We start from the raw sequence: 19,271 nt of genomic DNA, 5'->3' as shown, positions 1-19,271 counted from the left end.
ATTTGTACTTCATTTCTTGAATGAGTCAGATCTGCCTACCCAGCACTTTATCTATACTCAAATACAGAGTGCAGGGACAGCCTTGGCTGAGCCCTATTTCCTCCCAGCACAGGTGATCAATCACAGAGGGCTCCATCCCACTGCTGATGCTTATGTCAGGATATAGGGAACATCTATCCATGGGCAGGGTCTACTAGAGGATAACAGCACTGGTTTAACTTTGAGTATGAAATAATTTTGAATATGAAAAAAGTGACTGCAAATGAGGCAGAATTTGATTAATCCTCAGAGATGTTGCAAATCACTGCAAACACTCTTAGCCCAAAGGCCCTGCTTGTTCAGATCCACTGACCCTCCATGGATACATCTGATGTCCTGTGGCAGGTGGATCACATGGCAGTGTCTGCACTAGAACAGCAGGTCTCCCTCATTTTGAGCAAAGATGTCACAATTTAGCTCTGTTTCATCATCCACTGTGATGTTCACCTTAGACAAACAATAATTGTGGCAGCATATTATCATCACTAATATCTTCACTGTAGTCATGACTGGGAGCCCTAGTCATGGAGCCAGTGCTGTGCAAACAGGGAATAAATGTGCTTAAGGGTTTGAAATGTAACCACATCCTTACTGGGAATGCTAACTTTAAATTAAGCCAGGGTTCAAGCATTCTGCTTGCTAAGGACCTAGGAGAAGCAAACCCCTCTGAATGAAGCAGCAAAATGAGACTTTGAAAAAGGCTTTGTTTAGCATGACTGATTCTGCAAACTGTTTTGAGCAGGTCCAAGGGGTCCATTGCTAAGTCACTTGCAGATTTAAAGTTACAGCAATAGTTTCATGATCAGTCCAGTCTGGCACAGATTTATTTTGCTGCAAAATGGATTTGTTCCTCTTGGCTCCAGCTGCTCAAGTCCTGACAGTTGCCCTCATGAAGCCATATGGCAGATTGGCTCTGGGAGCCAATTTGGGTTAGCCATGGGCTAACCATTTTGTGGGAGGGCTGGTTATTTTTCAGCTACATCAATGCTCTGATTCAGTTCATTGCATGGCTGCATGAACACTCACACTGGCACAGGAGAAGGGGCACAAGAAAGGGGATAGGCAGGGGGAGGAGAAATTGAGGACAAGGCTGCACTTCCCTGCACCAGTGTTGGTTTATGTCAGGTCATAGTGATGTGGAACTAAGGTTTCCAAATTTACAGAGCATCCTGACAGAGCAAAACTAATGTTTTCAAAAGACTATTGAGGACAGATAGCAGAGGAAGATGGAAACTGATTTTAAGGAGCTGGTCCTCCAGTTACACAAAAAATCTAAGGCTAATGGAAGTATCTTTAAAAGGAACCTTTAAAAAACAATTTCTTTAATGCCAAACCAAAACAGAAAGCAGCATTCTGCCATTTCTCACAGTCTGAACGAGCTCAAATGCAAGAACTCAAGAGTTTGGTAAAAACACAAATGAAAACAAATAGTTCCAAAAAGATAAACCAATCAGCACAAATGGCAAAGTAAATGAACATTTTAAAGAAACACAATCTAAACAACTTCAGGAATTATCTTTTAACAAAATATATTTTACTTGTAGATTCCAGAGGACAAGCTTTTAAATGTTTCAGCATCCCATAAAAACATAAAAAATGCCCACTTCTGTTGGAGGATTATTGTTTGCCCATGCATTAAACAGAAAAAAATGTTTCCTTTACAAATGCTGCAATTTGCTTTTTACACCAGTATAATCTATTATTAGTCATCAAAAAAATTGCTTTGGACTTGCCAGCAGTTTTAACTCTGTCTGCCTAGTGGTTCTATTTTATCCCTATCAAATTTAAGTGTAAAAATATGCTTTCAGCATTCTCATGCAGAAAGTGGAGAGGAAGAAAAGGTCTGAGGGCACAGCTGGAGGGGCTGTGTTGCATGCAAGTAAGTGTACTTGCAAATTTGTGCGGGGTCCAAACCTTCTGAGTCAACTCCAGTGTCATCATGGGATAAAAAACCACTAAGGCAGCTGCTGAGTTTCCTGAGGTATCTCCAGTGGTGTAATGAGAAAGCCACGAGGAAAACACATAAACAATGTCTATATTATGAATTATAAAGAGTAAATGCCATGGGAACTTCTGCTTCCCATATTTCCTAATAAATGAGGAGAGACACATTTGAGAAGAAAAGGCCACAAAGGCTTAAGAGGGATAATTTTTTTTTTTTTTTTTTAAATAGACTACATGAGCCGAACTGCAGAACTTGCTGCCTTATGACATTATAAGAGGAAATACAGCTGCCAGAATTTCATACACTTTTGAACAACTCTATTATAGGAACTATGAAAGTTTCTATGATGTTATGGCACTGAGAACAAATGTGTTTTGTTCTACAAGACATCAATTTTCAGAGTTCTGTAAAGAACGAGTCTGGCACTGAGAAAAACAGGACTTTTACTCCACTGAAAATTTGATTTCATATTTGCATATTTTGTAGTCAGTTTCAGATATTTTGTTTCAGTTTTTTCTTGAGCAACTTGCTCAAGAAATAATAGTAATATTGACCTCAACCTGTTCCTCCTTCCTAGGTAGGAACAATGCTGTGCATCAGTTTTGAGGGAGCTACTACCTTCTCCTAAATTAGCATTTCTCACCCTTCATTTTCTCAAGTCACCACAGAAAACATGGCAAAATAAATAAAACTGTAATAGCTGGCTGTGGGCTCTGTAATATCTTCCCAGTGACATTATCACAAGATTGATGTCCCACAACTATCACAAATATTGATGTGGGATAGACCCACATGTTTATACCTTTCAGTGTGGAACAGACACTGGCTGTGGGTAATTTCCAGCTGAAGAGTTTAGGTTTCACAGAATTACTCTGAAGGTGCTAACTTGTTCCTTCCTTGTGATGAAGCAGTACTCCCTGGGCCCATAAACATCTATTCATATCCTGCAGTCATGCATCCCCTAAACAGATCCTATCCTGGAAATGCCCATCTTGATTCATTTTCCAAGCAACCATATTCTTACTAATTGAAAATAAAAGAAGGAAATACAGAATCAATTGGATGCACATCGGGATACACAAGCAGTATCTGCATTTCTGGCTCTGGCATTACCTGCTATATAATTGCATCTTTGCTACTCTTTTTTAAGTCAGCTGCTTAACAAATTAGTGGAGAATAACCAGCAAGAAATTAAAGAGATTATAATCTCTTATATCTGGGAAAATAAAGAAGACTAAAAAAATGGATTTTTCTGAGTGGCAACTTAAATGACCAAGTCAGTTTTCCTTCTCTTAGTTATCTATTAATCTGGAGTCACAAAGTTCAGATGTAAGAACATGCTGGGTCAACACATTTTTTGTCCCCTTATTTCATCCTCTTTCCAACAAGCACCCTCTAATTCACATGGAACTTTTCAGCAAACTCTAATTTCCTTATTTTCTAACACATTCCCAGTGATTTTTGCAAGGCTCACCCCCTAGAGAAATAACCTCTGGAAGATAAGGCCCTGGTGGACCTCACCTTATAAAGGATTCCCTAAATTGCCTGGTGGGAAGAGAATGCTATTTGAAAAAAAATTGCAGAATAAACTCCTTCTATGGATCAGAGAGGCTTCCAGAGAACACATGTTCAACACTGCCCTGCAGCAATTTCAGTTTACTTGAAACTTCTCTGCTCCACATCTCATGCTCTCACAAGAACGACTCGCATGCAGGATTCAACACCTTCCATCACAGTGCACCAAAAGAACTCTGCCAAAGTCATTGTCCTTGGAATGAAAAATATCTAAGGAGAGACAGTGCTTTCTCCCTTCTTTCTGTTCCTTGCTCCTTTCTAAGCCACCACCTTCCTCTCTCCAATGCCAAAGCAATGCATTTTATGTAGTGTGGTCCAGCACAGCATTTTTTTCCCCCTGTATTTTGGCTTGTGGCGGTTTTTTGTAGTCCACAAGACAGCCTAATGAGGGGAGGCCCACATGAAAGAAAACCCAAAAGACTAAAATAATGAGTCTGGCTCAGAAGGACAAGAAACATTTTTACACATCACAGCCAGCTTGCTAGCCTTTGTGCAATGGTCTAAGTTGTATATATGATTTATTCATTTGTTTTTCTACTCATTTGCATTTCATATTACAAGACAATTAAAAAAAATTGACAGAACACTAATTTGCTTCATAACGGATTTGCAGAAGACTTAATAAGCTCTTATTTTGTGCAGAAATCCAAACACTGTCTCATTAAACAACACTGCTTGTTGAAGAGAAAATGCTTCAAACTCTTAGACCTAAGACAGACATGCACATCTTCAAATACTTCATCTTGAACCCAGTTCTCCTGTTATCCTGCACTGAACTGCATGCAGAATCACGCTAGCTGAGGAGCATTTTTAACAGCCTTTGAAGGCCGGGAAATGCTCTGCGTGTTTCGTGTTTTACGCGGAGCATCTGCGAGCGCCTGAGTCAGCGAGCGCCGGGCAGGCTCAGTGTCAGACCGCCCTCTCACGGCAACGCCAGCGCAGGAGCTCAGTGCCCGCTGCCACGGCCCCAGGCCACGAGAGAGATGTAGAGACCGTCTCTTATCCCCAACACATGCAGGCATCAGCACATGCAACCAGGACCTTCCGAATTTCAAGTTGGAAGCAGTTTTTTATGCTCCGGCTTCTCTGCGAAAATGACAAAAGCATCGCTTTCTACTCGCGCTGGAGTTTTGCTGCTATTTGTCCTTGCACTCAGCAGAATTTGGCACTGGGATTGGATTCTCCATCCCTCCTTCATGTACTCTGGGTCTTGTAAATTGTGGCCTCATTAATAGCCTTGTCTCTCGAAACAGCCCTCTAGGGCACTGCAGTGGAACAGTGCACAGCAGTATCTTACCTGCTCTCATCTACCCTTTATCTCTTCCATTCCCACCTTATCCCAGTCATTTCTATCAGGGAGGACTAATACAGAATTAATTCTGTAACAGAAAATAGCACTGCTGGACCAGTATAAAAGAGATTGCAATTCAGAGCAGAGTCTGTATCTTCAGCTGCAAGTTAAATAATATCATGACTTTCACGCATTCCTGAAAGAAAACTACACAAATTCAATCACTTTTTCTCCATGTTGGGATTTAAGTCCTAGAATACTGAAAACATATCAGCATTGCTTTGAAACAGTAATAGATAGGTATGTCACAGTTGTTTTGTTGTTTGTTGTATATGAAACACATTACACAGAGGATAAAACATCACATGGGATAAAAACATCACACAGAGGATTAGAAAGTAGCTGCATCTGCAACTTCAAGAGATGAATAGAAATACACCTAATTATTCATGAGGACACCAAAGTAGTCAATTCTTTTGGGACAAATTGCAGTACAAAACTAGGCTCGGGACACCATAATTGATGCCTGAGTGAGGTAGGAATTATTATAATCATCTTCTCGTACTATTATTTAACATACAATACCTGTTTTGAAATGCTGCACCATGCCTGAGTTGCTTGCCATTTTGAAGGTTTACACTTACAAAGAAGCTAAACTGACAGCACCTAGCCCAAAAATGAAGTCATATCCTTATGAAACCCGCTAAAAAGTCAGACAATATACTCCAAGGGAAATCTATGTATTTCAATTTATTGCTGTAAAGCAGGATGGGCTGGCAACTACACAGCCAGAACTCCAAAATATTTCCATCTCTACTGCATGTGGATGAGTATGGAAAAAACCTCAGGGTTTACAGTACTTAGAAGTATGATGGTTTGAGTATTAATTTTACAATAAGAAGGATTTCATTCTCACTGCTATTGCAATACTTCTTTGCTGCTGGATGATGTTTGGCAGGGAGGGGAGGGGAGGGGAGGGAGGGAGGGAGGAAGTGGCGGAAGTGGCGGAAGGAAGTGGTGGAAGTGGCGGAAGTGGCAGAAGGAAGGAAATGGCAGAAGGAAGGAAGTGGCAGAAGTGGCGGAAGTGGCGGAAGGAAGTGGCAGAAAGAAGGAAGTGGCGGAAGGAAGGAAGTGGCGGAAGGAAGTGGCGGAAGGAAGTGGCGGAAGGAAGTGGCGGAAGGAAGGAAGGAAGTGGCGGAAGTGGCGGAAGTGGCGGAAGTGGCGGAAGTGGCGGAAGGAAATGGCAGAAGGAAGGAAGGAGGCTTACCTTGTGTTGTCCCGTCCAGTCCCATGAGACATTTCATTGCCCTGATGATTTGCTCTGCTACGGGGGGACACATGGATGTGGCGTACACAGCACTATGAGAATGAGTTCGTAAAAAGTCCACAAGGTCCTTACACAAGCAAAACAGAGCATGAATGAGCTTTGAGCTGGCCAAACAGCAGATCTCCCTCTTAACTACTGCAGGAGTGGGAATGTGCAGAAGGAGGAGGACATTTCACCAGCTACTGGATTGCATTCTTGACTGCCACTGTTAATACACGGCCTGAAGAAACATCAGGCAGGTCCAAATGCTTTACCATGTAAGTGGGACAATTACAGCTGAAACAAAAGTCTGGAATAGAATAATGTTTACTTCTGTGCTCAGACTTATTATAAAGTAGCCAAAATAATTTCAAGACCAATGAACAGCTGCACTTAAAATAATGCTGCTCAGTTCCCCTTTGGTAATGAAACAAAGGCTATATGACATCAGTATAGGTCCTCTGCTACATCACCTAGCCCAGGAAAAGCAACCTCACTGAGATCTATCTTTGTCTATAAGCACATAAATTTTCAATCAAAACTTTCAATCAGTGTGGCAGGTAGAGTCATGTCAGAGTTGGTATAATTGTTTTAACATTTCCTAAGAACACAATCTGTCCTCTTAGAAAAACCATTGATATACTGTAGGCATGTCTAAAACACCAGTAACTCTCCTGAATTCAGGCATGCAGTAGGAATTCAGATCTTACTAAGATCATCATTGTTAAAACAACTTGTATCTCCTAGTACAAAATATCAGAGTAACAGTTACCACACTAAAAATTGAGCGTGTGTTAGTGAGAAAGGAATGAGGCCTGCTTGAAAATTGACTTTGATAAAAAAATAAAATCAGAAAAGAAAATCCAGTGAGAGTAACACAAATCACTACCAAAATGCTGTATGAGTCTACACAGTAACTCCAGTGCTGAGGATAAAGATTTGCCTAAACTTACACAGGTTGTGCATGGCCATATTGCAATTGTATTCCTAAGGGTTTTGGTTAAAAGTTAAGAAGGTTTCTGGGCTCCAGCTGATGCAGAATAAACAGCACCACTGTGAGTTTTTGCCTACAGAAAGGAACATAAGTGGGTGAATGGGTGACCAGCCTTCCAAGTCTGAGAAGCCTGAGGCAATACTTAGTGATACACAAAGGCATGAAAAGAGTGACCTGTTTTCACTCAAAAAAACCTCCCAAGGATTAGAGGATAAATTACATGGGAGTTTACTTTTCACAGGTCTAATCTTTCTATACTTTCTAGCTACATTACCCACATTATTTTTGGTAAGAAATAAATGTACAGATACAAATTCAGGAAGCCAAGGAAACAAAGAAAATTGATTATTGATCTATTATGATGCTTGGTTTTAAGATCTCCAGGGGCAAACTCAAAAAAGACAGTAAGAAATACACAGTTTATACTTCCTTATAGCCCTTTTATTCTACTGTACGGCTACCCTTATTAATGTTATCCTGACAACAACCATATGGGCTGAATAAACAGGCTTCCCACTCATTCAGCAGACTGCTTAAAAAATACATTCAGCTGGGTATGAAAAGAGAAAATAATCAGCAGCCATTTGATCTCTCTGTCAAGCAACAAAACCAATGACATTTCACAATGGTGCTGATTATGCTTTCTCTTCTACACCCCCAGTTAAAGCAAGCTCAGCTCTACTTTTTGTTGACATCTGTTGTTGGCAAGAGATTGTTTTGTTAATGTATGTGGAGCAACTGAGGACACAGAATTTACTATTGCAAAAGGCCCCCAGTAACCTCTTTCTCCATTCTCCTAAAAAATGCAACTATGTCAATTCACAACTCTTTAGGAATTTTATTATCAGTGGATGAAACTGTGGTTTCAATCTCTCAATATTGCTCCACATACTGTTTACAAATGTGAAACAAAGTAATGAGCAATCAGCATGCAAATTAATGTAGGGAAGTATATTAGCCAACCACAACATGTCCAAACATTTCCAAGACAAACAACAATCATCAGAGTGGCACAGAATAATACAACTCAAGCAAATTACATAATATGAACATGAGACAAAAATAAGAAAGTCTGACTGTTTGATGTGCATTTGGGATCCAAGCAAAAATGATGCTAACTTTAGAACAGTGCTTGTGTTAAGCAGTCTGTTCAAAAAGATACCGAAAAATATCACACATCATACAAAAGCAGTTCCCACACCCTTGATGTGAAATTGTTTATGATTTCCTCTTACCTTTTTGCCAGCTATGTATCCTCCAGCTGCACCAAAGCTCTTTGTGAATGTTCCCATTAATACATCAACATCATTGGGACTCATCCCGAAGTATTCCACAACTCCTCGGCCCGTTGCTCCCACTGCACCAATGCTGTGAGCTTCATCCAAGTAGAGGTATGCTTTGTATTTGTTCTTCAGGGAGACTATCTCTGGCAGGCGCACGATGGATCCTTCCATGCTGCTCATGGAGAGAATCAGGGGTGAACAACAAAAATCCCTGTACTCTTTTCCATACTGGCAGGAAATACAGCCATTGATTGCCTTAGTCCACCAAAGTTCTTCTGGAATCTCAATTTTTACTTACCAAAAGCCAAAAAAACCCCCCAAACTTGCAACCCATTCCCACTCTACAGCAGGTGAGTACAAAAGAGTTAAATGGTTTTAGAATTCAAACATTGAAAACCCGTCAAAAAGTCTTTGGATGTTTGTAAATTGTCAACGTGTGAGAGGGGAGAAGGAAAGGTGTAAAGCAAGGCGGAGATACTTACCCTAAGCAGCACACTACAGTTCATCTCTACAAAACAAATATTATAAAGAACAGCTATAATTCAGTCTGGTCCTTGCTTACTTCATTGTCAGCTACTGTGGCAATATTTGGGCATAACAGCTCTAGAGCAAATTCATCTGGTGCAGAGGAGCTGGGTCCAACATACACTGGAGATGGGCCATGTGAAACCCACAGCTGGTGCCATAAACTCTAAGCATTCCCAGTCTTCACAGAATCAGGGATTAAAACAGGCAGCTGAAATCTAGTCTTGCCAATTTTTGCGTCGATATGAACTTTTTAGGAAATGTAGCCTGCTACCTAGTAATCAAAAGCAAAAAAAAAGTTTCCATTCCTTTTCTCTTTACTTTCTTACAGCCATGCTGAACAATGAAATATTTGGAACTGGCACAGGTTGCCCAGAGAAGCTGTGGATGCCCCATACCTGGCAGTTCTCTAGGCCAGGCTGGATGTGGCTCTGAGCAACCTGGTTTAGTGGAAGATGTCCCTGTCCTTGACAGGGCGTGTTGGAACAAGATGAGCTTTCAGGTCCCTTCCAACCCAGACCATTCCATGATTCTGTGATTAATGGTCTACTGAGATTTATAGAAAGGGGAAGAGATGATCTTTTGCACTATTGGTGGTCATGTCAGTAAATGGTGCCCAGCAAAATGAAAGTGCAGGGAGATAAATAAGAAATGCTCTCTGATCCCATAAAGATGGGAATGCAAAGCATTGCTGTGAAGACTTGTGTCTTGAAAACCTTTGTGAGATGACCACAGCTATGCTTTGATATGCTCAGATGTGCTCAGTATTAATTTCATAATGAGTTAATCATGTTCTCTTCCACTAGCTCTACTAAGCAGGTCTTTAAAGGCTAAAAACTTCTTACCAAACACAAATTCAGTGTCCTGTGGGGCAGGAAAATCAGGGTTCCGTGGCTAAGGCCCACAGCTAAGATGTATCCACTTGCGAATGCAATGAGTTTCAGATGACCAGAAACATGGACTTTGGTCCCAAATAGCAAGTACAAAAGAAAATTCCAATCAATGCCATCTTGGAAATTTTTGGATCCTGGACCAATGGCTTTCACAGGCTGCTTTGTTGCCACTTTACTTGTACTGTACAGCTGGAAGTTTGGCACCACAAAAGGAGCACGATGTGTTTTTAGCACTCGGGAAATTTCTCACAGTTTTAGTCCTTCTTCATCCTTTGGTCTCCTGAGTAAACTTGGAAACTGGTCTCCAGTTTTGCAGGAGACCTGCCCAAAGACAAGTCTCCATTAGTGTAACAGCATGGGGGAGTAGCCATGGACAAGGGTTGCCTGTGCTGCTCACACTGGGAGGTTCAGAGAGCCTGGCTGTGTGTGCCTGGAGGCATATTTTTGGCTGTTGCTGACTGCTGGCAAATCATGTCCTTCTGTCTTGCCCAGCCATCAAAGAGGCAGCTGTAGGACTGTGTGTTGGCACCACGGTCCCTTGCAGCAAAGAAGAGTGGGCTTGTACTGCAAGCTTCTGAGGACTGGGCTTTTTCACTTTTCCCAAATGGTACTTGGCAGCTGGGGGAAAAGAAATTTAAACCACCACAGCTATTTTCCTAGTGAATACAAGGGCAGGGCCCACAGTCCTTACATAGCCCAAAGCATCAGTCAGCTAAAAAGACACTGAGGCACTGGATGTGCTTGGACGCGCACCATCGTATGTGCTGGGCTTGGCAGCTTTCAGCTGTGTCTGGTGGGTCTGCAGGGAGAGAGAGCCAAGGAGAACCTCTGCACATTGCAATCCCACCCTTCACCTTCCTGAATGCTTGAGCACAACAGCCAGGCACAGAAGGAGCACCTCTGCACACTGCAATCCCACCCTGCACCTTCCTGCATGTTTGAGCACAACAACCAGGCACAGAAGGACAATAATAGTTTTTCCACATTTATATGGTCATCATTAGGCTTGGTGGCTAATGGAGAGTCAGGCAGGAGAGACAGCATTTAACTTCAAAAAGAGTAAAAAAGGGTAAATTAAAAATGCTGGGTATTAGTGTAATGGAAGGAAAGTTGTGCTGAATCCCAGAATACATGAAGCTGGTACATGGCTGATGCAAGATTTAACCATCTAGAAGATTTAATGAAAACTTTTCTTTCTCATATGAGTAGGAGATTTCTCTTGGAACTCTAAGCTGCTTGGCAAAACAAGGCACTTGTATTCAGTTTCAGTTTTGATCTACTGCTCTTGAAAGATGCCGGCTGACATAAATACAATAGTTAACAGAGGTCCTAATGTGGCCTTGAAGCACCCATGGAACAGATGAAGTGCTGCTGGAGTCATGTATATGTTCTGTGCTGCCATTGCAACAGGTCTCAGCCATCCTGAAGACAGAGATGAGAAGTGTTTTGCTGCCAGCTCTGGTCTTGGTCTCTATTTTGACCTTGGGAGATGGTTAGTGATATGCACACCTCTCTCTCTCAAATTGCTTTAAGATAAAGCTCCACATAACCCCTTGAGTAGCCCAAATGGAAAGGATACTGAATCCTCCAGTAAATGTTTATATCAAGTGAGCTTAAACCAAAGAGCCAGAAGTGAACTGTACTGGTTCTGTCTCACTCTGGCTGAGCCTCTTAGCTTTGTGTACAAATGCATTGATCTGTTTCCAGATCTGCTCAAGCACACAGAGCACATAAAAAACCCCCAGATGCAGATGAACTAAAGCTGGCTCTGCCCAGGCCAGGTGTTCTCATTACATGGTATGACATCTTGTCTTGTAGCACAAATTCCTAGCTTGGTGGCAGGGATGGAAAGCTTCCAGATTGCAGCTGACTCTCATCTCCCTTGTGTGGTGGACAGGCACAAAAACTTGGGTCAGTACACACGCATTTTGAATGTACTTCCAGAAGTGAGGAGATAATCCTAAATTTTCAGGACACTCCAGTTTGGAACTTGATTCAATCCCCACCAAAGCACTGATGTTCTTCCTGATGCAGGTGTTGAATTGTGGATCCAGGTGCTTTGAGAGACAGGAGGTGTGTGCTTGGATTGGTCACTTCACTTGGAATACAGGCTCGCCCTTGACATGATATTGATGGGGTTTTTGGTCTTGAAACTTCTTGGGAAAAGAGGTATTCCACCTCTTATCTACTTCATCTCTAAACATGCCCTAGAGTACCACTATCTTTTCAACATTTGAGGAGTTTATCTGTTCCCCTTTCAGGCCAACTTGTAATTGGGAAAAATCCCTCCTTTCCTGGCCTGCTACTCACAAGACATATATATTCCACTTTAACAGTTACTTTAGGTACTGTTTTCTTACATAAACTTTGTACATTCATACAACAATCTCTGTTTTGTAGTTTAGAGTAATAATTTTAAGGAAATCATTCAACTCTGCCCTCAAATACAACTCCATTTCAACACTGAAATTATAGAAATTTTAACCTTTAATGCTGGTCCTTGGCCAAAGACATTAAATGTTACCTCATTTTTTTCTGGAAGTCCAGTCACTTAATCCCAGGAAATAAAAATAGAACCAAAAACCTGCTAAATTTCCTACACTATTGGCATTGAATCCCAAGGAACTTCTAATGCATATGAAAAGGCATTGGACAATATCTCACTGATCAGAGCTATTTTCTTAGCTGGAAGGGAAAATACACAAATTAAATTAAAAGTAAGGAAAAAACAAATGAAAACCAATCTGTTTCAATCAATTTCTGATTCTCCATAACTTCTGCCCTGAGCCTTGGCCTATCTGACTCCTAAGTAAATATGCATGGAAGAGAGCAGAAGCCTACCACAAACCATGTAAGAACACAGTAACTGATTAATCCTGAACTGGAAATGGTAGAAGCCAAGAAAAACATTAGCTGGAATTCAAATAATAAAAATATTATTTAGCAAGTCAGTTTAACTTGTGCCCTGGTTACTGCCAAAACTTGTTCATGCTTTTTGGAGTCAAGATTGATGGCTAGATGGTCTCCCTCAGTTTGGAACACAAACTGAATATATTTGCTCCTAGGCAGGTCCAAGTTAAAAACCAGCTTTCACTAGGAGTTACATTTACTTTTGATGATTTTTTTTTTCTTTTTAAGATAATAGAGACATTAAAAAGGAAACAAAAATATACCTAATGCTATTTATTTGACATGTAACTTGAGTGCTTCCCAAGTTGAGGGGCCAATTCTGCCTTCAGTTGAAACCAAGCAAAATCTGTGGTTCATGGTTCCAAACACAAGTCTGATTTCCAGAAATGCTCATGTTGGCTAACAATGACCCTTTTCAAATTTTGCCAGCTGGTAAGTGTAAACACTTTAAGATACTCCTAATAGGAACAGAAGGCAAATTTCTTTCCATACCATAAACTTCACCATACTAAGGCTATGGTGTCCCATGTAACAGTATTTTTTTTAAAGAAGGAAAGCTTAGTGTTTTCTTTTACATCTCTGGAAAAAGCATTTCTGTAAAAATTTGCCAGGTCAAACTTGCAAATCAAGATATTTTAACTTGGAGAATGGCTCTGACCAAGTTATTTAAATTCTATATTTGCTGTCCCTGAAGCATAACTTAAGGAAAAAAAAATAAAAAGCGGAATTAACTATTGTAAGAAGCATACATTAACTGCACTCTAACTCCTCTTAAACCCTCTTGATGAATGTTAATTTGGCATTTGGCAAACCCTCAAGAAAACTATCATTACCCAATATGGGGCTGGAAAATTTTAGTCTTTCAAAAACCCGGGCCAAGAGAGGAAAGAACATACACATGAAAAGAGGAAGGGTATTTCTACCCTGTCCTTCTCCAGCTTTCTTTTTTTTTGCCTTTTTTTTTTTTAATTTCCTCAAGCCACACTCTCCAATTTCTGATTTCCTTAGACTGTGAAAACAACTAACTAACTAACTAACTAACTAACTAACTAACTAACTAACTAACCAACCAACCTAGCTACTGCTGGGGATAGATTCCAATGAGAGATTATTAGAGACCTGAGCTTTGTTCTTTCAGGACCTTGTGCCTATCAGAAGCATAAACACTCAGGGTATGAGTGGTCTTAACATTATTTAGCCTTTATGGAGCCGAAAGGACTTTATGGTTCCTTTAAGTAGGTATTCTGAGGTTTAAGGTGCTTTTTTTTTTTTGCATTCCAACAGAAGGTTTTTGAATTCTGGGAAATTAAAGCTCATTTGAGAATGAACTGTAAAACTATAGGAAGAGAAAACTCTACAGCAAACATAAATCTGGAAATACAGTTATAAGTTTGTATAGATAAACAGCTGACAGTGGGTTTGCTCCATTTCTTGCATTGATCCACACCTCTGTGTTACCAGTCTACCTTCTTCCCTAGTGATCAATATTCAAGATAAAGGATTTAAAAGTGAACAAAGCTCAGCAGCTGGAGCCTTTTCTGCCAGCCATGCGACCCAGGGAACATTTGTCAGTGAAATGTTGGTGGTCCACTTAATTTCTGCATGATCAAAGCCCTTAAATCCAAGCTTTCTTTTAGTAGTGCCAAGCAATGTTTATTTGTAGTTTTGCTCTGTTTATTCTGGTTGAAAGAACACGTTCAGCCTGCTTTGGATCAGCTGATTTGCTGATCCTGTTTCACCTCTGAGTGACAGGTGTTTAGATAAGGACTGATTTGGTCTCTTTGCAGATGGAAAATGTTAGGCAAAAAGAAAGCACTGACAACTATGAAGTTGTGATGACATGAGATCCTAGAAGATTTCTTACCAAAAAAAAGCTAATTGGCTAAGCTGTGGCAGCATTTTGCAGTAAAATGGCATAAGTGACTGCCCATTGAGACAGGCTGTATTTCAGCAACACATGATACAATCCCCACATATAAAGTTTTAATGCCACTTTTATAAACCCCTTCGTGCCCTGTGAATGAGTGATTCTGTTTTCCTTCTCTCTGGGGCAGGTGTTGATACTCCCCAAACCACCCTTGTCCTGCTCCCCCATCTCCTGTCATCACTGCAGTAGCCTTGCCTACATCCCTGCAAACCTTCTTTCTGTTCTCACTCCTGCTTCTTCAGCACTTCCCTGCTCCAACTCCTGCCCATGAGTGGCTCCTCCTCCATGAGCTCCCTGGTTGCCTTCTCCAGACTGGAGCAGTGGCCAGGATGATGAGCCTGGCTGGTGCCACTGCTTTGCTGCTCAACTCCAGTGACTTTCTGGTTGGGTGTAAGCTGCACCACACTGTATTGCTATCTGACTTAGGTGCTCTATAATTACATTGTATTATTGAAGCTGCTATTATCAGATGCATTCTCAAAGGCACTTCTCTCATCTGAATTCCTCCAGGACTTGGGCTATGTTAAATACCACTATATAATTCTTTGAAAGCCAGTCTTTCAATTTTCCTGTTAAAATGTGAGTCTATTAGATCCAGCACTAGTTACTGAAAAGGTGCTGATATCACTTAACCTAAGTTTAGCTTAAGATTTCAGCAGCTGGGCAAGAAGTGGGCATGCAGAGCTTAATCAATTCTGTGTAGTTGTCTTTTGATCTGCCCATGTGTAACAAACAACTCCAGAAAGCTCGGCTTGCTCAGCAGAACCCCTCACCAACTATAGTTCCACAAACTTTATCACATCTGTCACAACACACATCACCTTACCTGTCTTGCTCTCAGTACACCTCCCACTCAGCTGTGATTTTCTAAATCAACATTCAGAACAATGTACAGGATCTAGCTGTAGCTATGGGATACAAGGTTCAGGCTGTCATGATGGAAATCAACATATTCTTGAGATCACAGAAAGTTAGTGCAACTTCCATTCTCATTAAGATTTCCCTCAGATACCTAGAGTCAGAGTTTGCCCCACTCAATTAATCATTCTGTCCTAAGGGATGATAGAATACTCATTTTTCTACCACACAGACATACCTGTAAATGCCCTCCACCAGGATGATAATTTTTCTCCATGCTCTGTGGGTGCGAGGCTGTCCATATATTATTGCATCTCTCAGCAGCTTCTCGAGGCTCTGCATATCTTTATTTAAAAATAAGGAAAAGAAGGAAGGAAAAACATTAACAGTTTTTTTTTTGTCAAGAACTTTCAATTTTCTCTTGGGTGCTATTTTTCCTAGTCAGAAAAAGACAACATAAAAAAAAGTGTCTTAAAGATAAACTTCTTTTATTAGTAGGCAAGACCAAACAATTCCTTTCATTGGTGTGAATGCAATTTAGTGACAAGCAGAGTTATGAAAACCTTCCAGTTATTCACCTGATCTGGGAAACTTCTAGAAATACTCAGCATGCATTTGTATTTAAAGGCAAAAGGGAATCACTTTGCTTCAGTACTGAGGCTAACTGCCAGCAGTTCTGTGTAGGGGCTGCTGATACTCATAATTTATCAAGGATTCAGTTGTGAGTTTTGGTTGCTTTCCAACCACAAGCTCACAGACAACAATCAGCAAAGGCTTTGACAAGGCTGCATGAAGCACATAAGGATGGCAGCAAGAGAAGTCTTGTCCTCCTCAAGAAGGAAAGCAAGTGGAAGGTTGCTGATGAGAGAGGAAGAGGCAGGTGGATACAAGCACATGGAATGGATACACTAATCTGGTGCCTAAATGCTTGGCAGGACTTCAATATAAGGAGGCCTAGAAAAAGGTTATGATTCTTAGCTGCTTCCTTAAGGGCTAAGTGTGGGTAATAAAAAAATATCTTGAAGGAAAGCCATTGAAATTTTGAAGAAGATGGAAGAAGCAAGAAAATATACCACAGAAATCAGGGTCAGGCCAAAAGTGACTCTCAATGCACCAGCATTCTGGTGTTGCCAATGAATGGACACTTCAAAATGAATTATTCAGGTGCTTTTCAGGAATCTGGATTGGCATTTCAAAATGTTTTCCAAGAACATTCTGTAGAGTCTCATAATATCCAAATAACACTACAGATCAGCTCAAATCATGGGCTGAGAAAATCAATGGCATTTTTCCCCAATATAACCCCATTTGCTTCAGCAACACAACACAGTTGATACGACCTTCTACAATAGCACAAAGTTAATGTGTAAAATGAATTGTCCTGAGGAAAAAAAATACACTTTAGAAATATTAATATTGACCCATAGTTTGGTTTCTGCCCCAGGGGAATGGAGCCATCTGCACATTAATTTGCCATTGTGAGTAACCTGTGCCCTGAGAGATGGCCAGGTTATGACCTGAGCCCTTCCATATCCTGAGGCCTCACCTCTTCCTAGGAACATTCAGTGATGCTGGTGGAAGGTGAAGTTCTCAGTAACCAAGCTGCCACTCTGCACCTGACCTAGCAAGTCCCTGCTGTACTCTACAAAGCACAAAATAGGCATGGACAATATCAGCTGCCCCTTGTTTCAGTGGAGCCATGGCCTGCACACCTCAGTGAGCTCTGAGATGGAGAATGCTGCTAGGAATAATCCAATGCAGACAGCACACTTTCCACTAGATGGCAATCAAGGCAATGAAAGCTCTTTGGTGCTTTATATGGGAAAGTTAAAACCAAGCTGAGAATTTGCAGCTGCTCAGGTTCTCTTTTGTTTCAAGTAGATAATATTTAGAACTCCTCTTAAAGGGCACCCTCAGGATGACAGAGAGCTCACAGTAAAATTTGGACACCCCCTTTTCTCCACCAAATTATTCCCTACTGATGTCAGTGTTTTCTAAATCCTTTTGGGACCTTTAAACCCCTTTTCTGAATCACACAGGGTTTTTCAATTCAGTGTTCTATGTGTCAGTCCAGATTGGCTCTTGACTTCAGAAAAGCCATTCTGCCTCTGAGCTAAAAGCATGGCTTGAAGATTTTGTTGTTTTAGCACATGCACATGAAAAGAAGAAAAAAAGGAAAGAGGAAATGAAGTGAAATGTATATAATTCTGTATTTAAAAATACATGGCTGTGAATAGGTCCTCTGTCCAAACTACCATGGAACACGAGACCTCAGACTGGGGAGAACCTCTCCAAGGGATGAGGTTCTCTGATTTTACACATAATATAGTCCTGCTGGAGTACAGGCTAAGAACATGTCTGTTTGCAGAACATGTCACTTTCTTTCTGATGTCTCATTTTGAAAAACATGTATGTGTGACCCTTTCTGAAGCCTGTAATAGTCAACACATAATTTGTTCTGTGCAAATGAATTTTACTGATTTATTAACTGCCTCCTTTGGAAAGGGGAAATAGGCAGAAAGAAAAAAATCTTTAGTATTCCCCACAAAAGGCTGCTTCTGTTCTTCAAGGTGAAAACAGTGCTCTATATGCTTGTGCTTAAACTTTTCAGAAAGTGGGATCTACTGAATGCCAGGAAAAACAACAGCACAACCTCAGATGACTTTCAGATATCAAATTATTTCCTCATTAAATATAGTTAGATTGAGAGACATTAGGCTATTAAGATGATGAGCTGCACGAGTCCATCTTGAATAACCAGTTATAGAGAAAATAACAGTCCTTCCTTCTTTGACCATCACCAGCCCAGGGTTTTCAGCAGCAATGACCAACAAGTGCTCACCAGCCCTGGAGGTGGTGTTAAGAATTTGACTTGGTTAATCAGTCAAAGCACAACCAAATCTATCCATGTTTCACTTTCCACCTTCACCTTACAGCATATTCCCCAGATATGGAGGATAAAGTTTCCTAAGAGGGGACAGTGGATCTATCAGTGGGTTGGTGGACTTGCATAATCCTTGTTTGAGATCTCTCATAGTTAATTCAAGAGCAATACCAGGAACACAAACTGCCAGTGGGCTGGAGCAAGTCTGAACCTGGGCAGGCAGAGTGTCATGCTGCCTGCAGTGCAGGTGGGACAGCAGGCTTCTGGAGGGAGCACAGCATGCTCAGGGAGACATGATGTCTCCACCCCTCATCCTTACCCTGCAATGCTGGGGATGTCATCACCAGGGGCTGTGTGGGCTGGAAACCTCCTGTGTGATGTCAGCTGAATGCTGTTTAATTAAAATAAACAGACTGCTGCTGCTCTTGTCACATTCTGCTTTTTGCTTTGCACCTGTAACTCTGATTTTCAGTTTCTCCCTTTTGTACTCTCATGCAAGGTGGCACGGACTCCATGGCTACACACAAATATCTTTGTTTGGAACGTGGGAGTGGTGATCACTGCAGCCACAGCAACAGTCTGAGATTCCCCTCCCTTCCCCTCAATAAATACCAATCTCTCTGAAAGTAAAGGGCAATGGCTCAAGAAAGCTCCCTGTGCACACTTGGCAAGTCAGATGTGGCTTTCTCAAGGCAGAGAGGGGGAAGGCAGCCGCAGCATGCAGGGAGCAGGACAGACCAGTCTCCTTGCCCTGGCAGCGTCTGTGTGTGTCACAGGAATTACACCCAACTGGATTAGGCTGCAGTCCACCTATCTGGGCAGCAATCTTGTCTCTGATAGT

General features: G+C 41.2%; 1 protein-coding gene across 1 annotated transcript in view; it reads right to left on the bottom strand.

The window, feature by feature from the left end:
• Positions 1 to 19,271, bottom strand: part of SPTLC3 (serine palmitoyltransferase long chain base subunit 3) — a 148,701-nt gene that overhangs the window by 9,840 nt on the left and 119,590 nt on the right. Inside the window, exons 14-16 of the mRNA XM_054630083.2 lie at positions 15,785 to 15,890; positions 8,386 to 8,605; positions 6,118 to 6,244 (exon numbers count right to left, since the gene is read on the bottom strand). Of these exons, the coding sequence (XP_054486058.1) occupies positions 6,118 to 6,244; positions 8,386 to 8,605; positions 15,785 to 15,890 (453 nt within the window). The remainder of the gene's footprint in view (positions 1 to 6,117; positions 6,245 to 8,385; positions 8,606 to 15,784; positions 15,891 to 19,271) is intronic.

This window comes from Agelaius phoeniceus, chromosome 3, assembly GCF_051311805.1.
Source record: "Agelaius phoeniceus isolate bAgePho1 chromosome 3, bAgePho1.hap1, whole genome shotgun sequence".
Taxonomy (NCBI): Eukaryota; Metazoa; Chordata; class Aves; order Passeriformes; family Icteridae; genus Agelaius; species Agelaius phoeniceus.
This window is presented reverse-complemented; position numbering and strand designations above follow the sequence as displayed.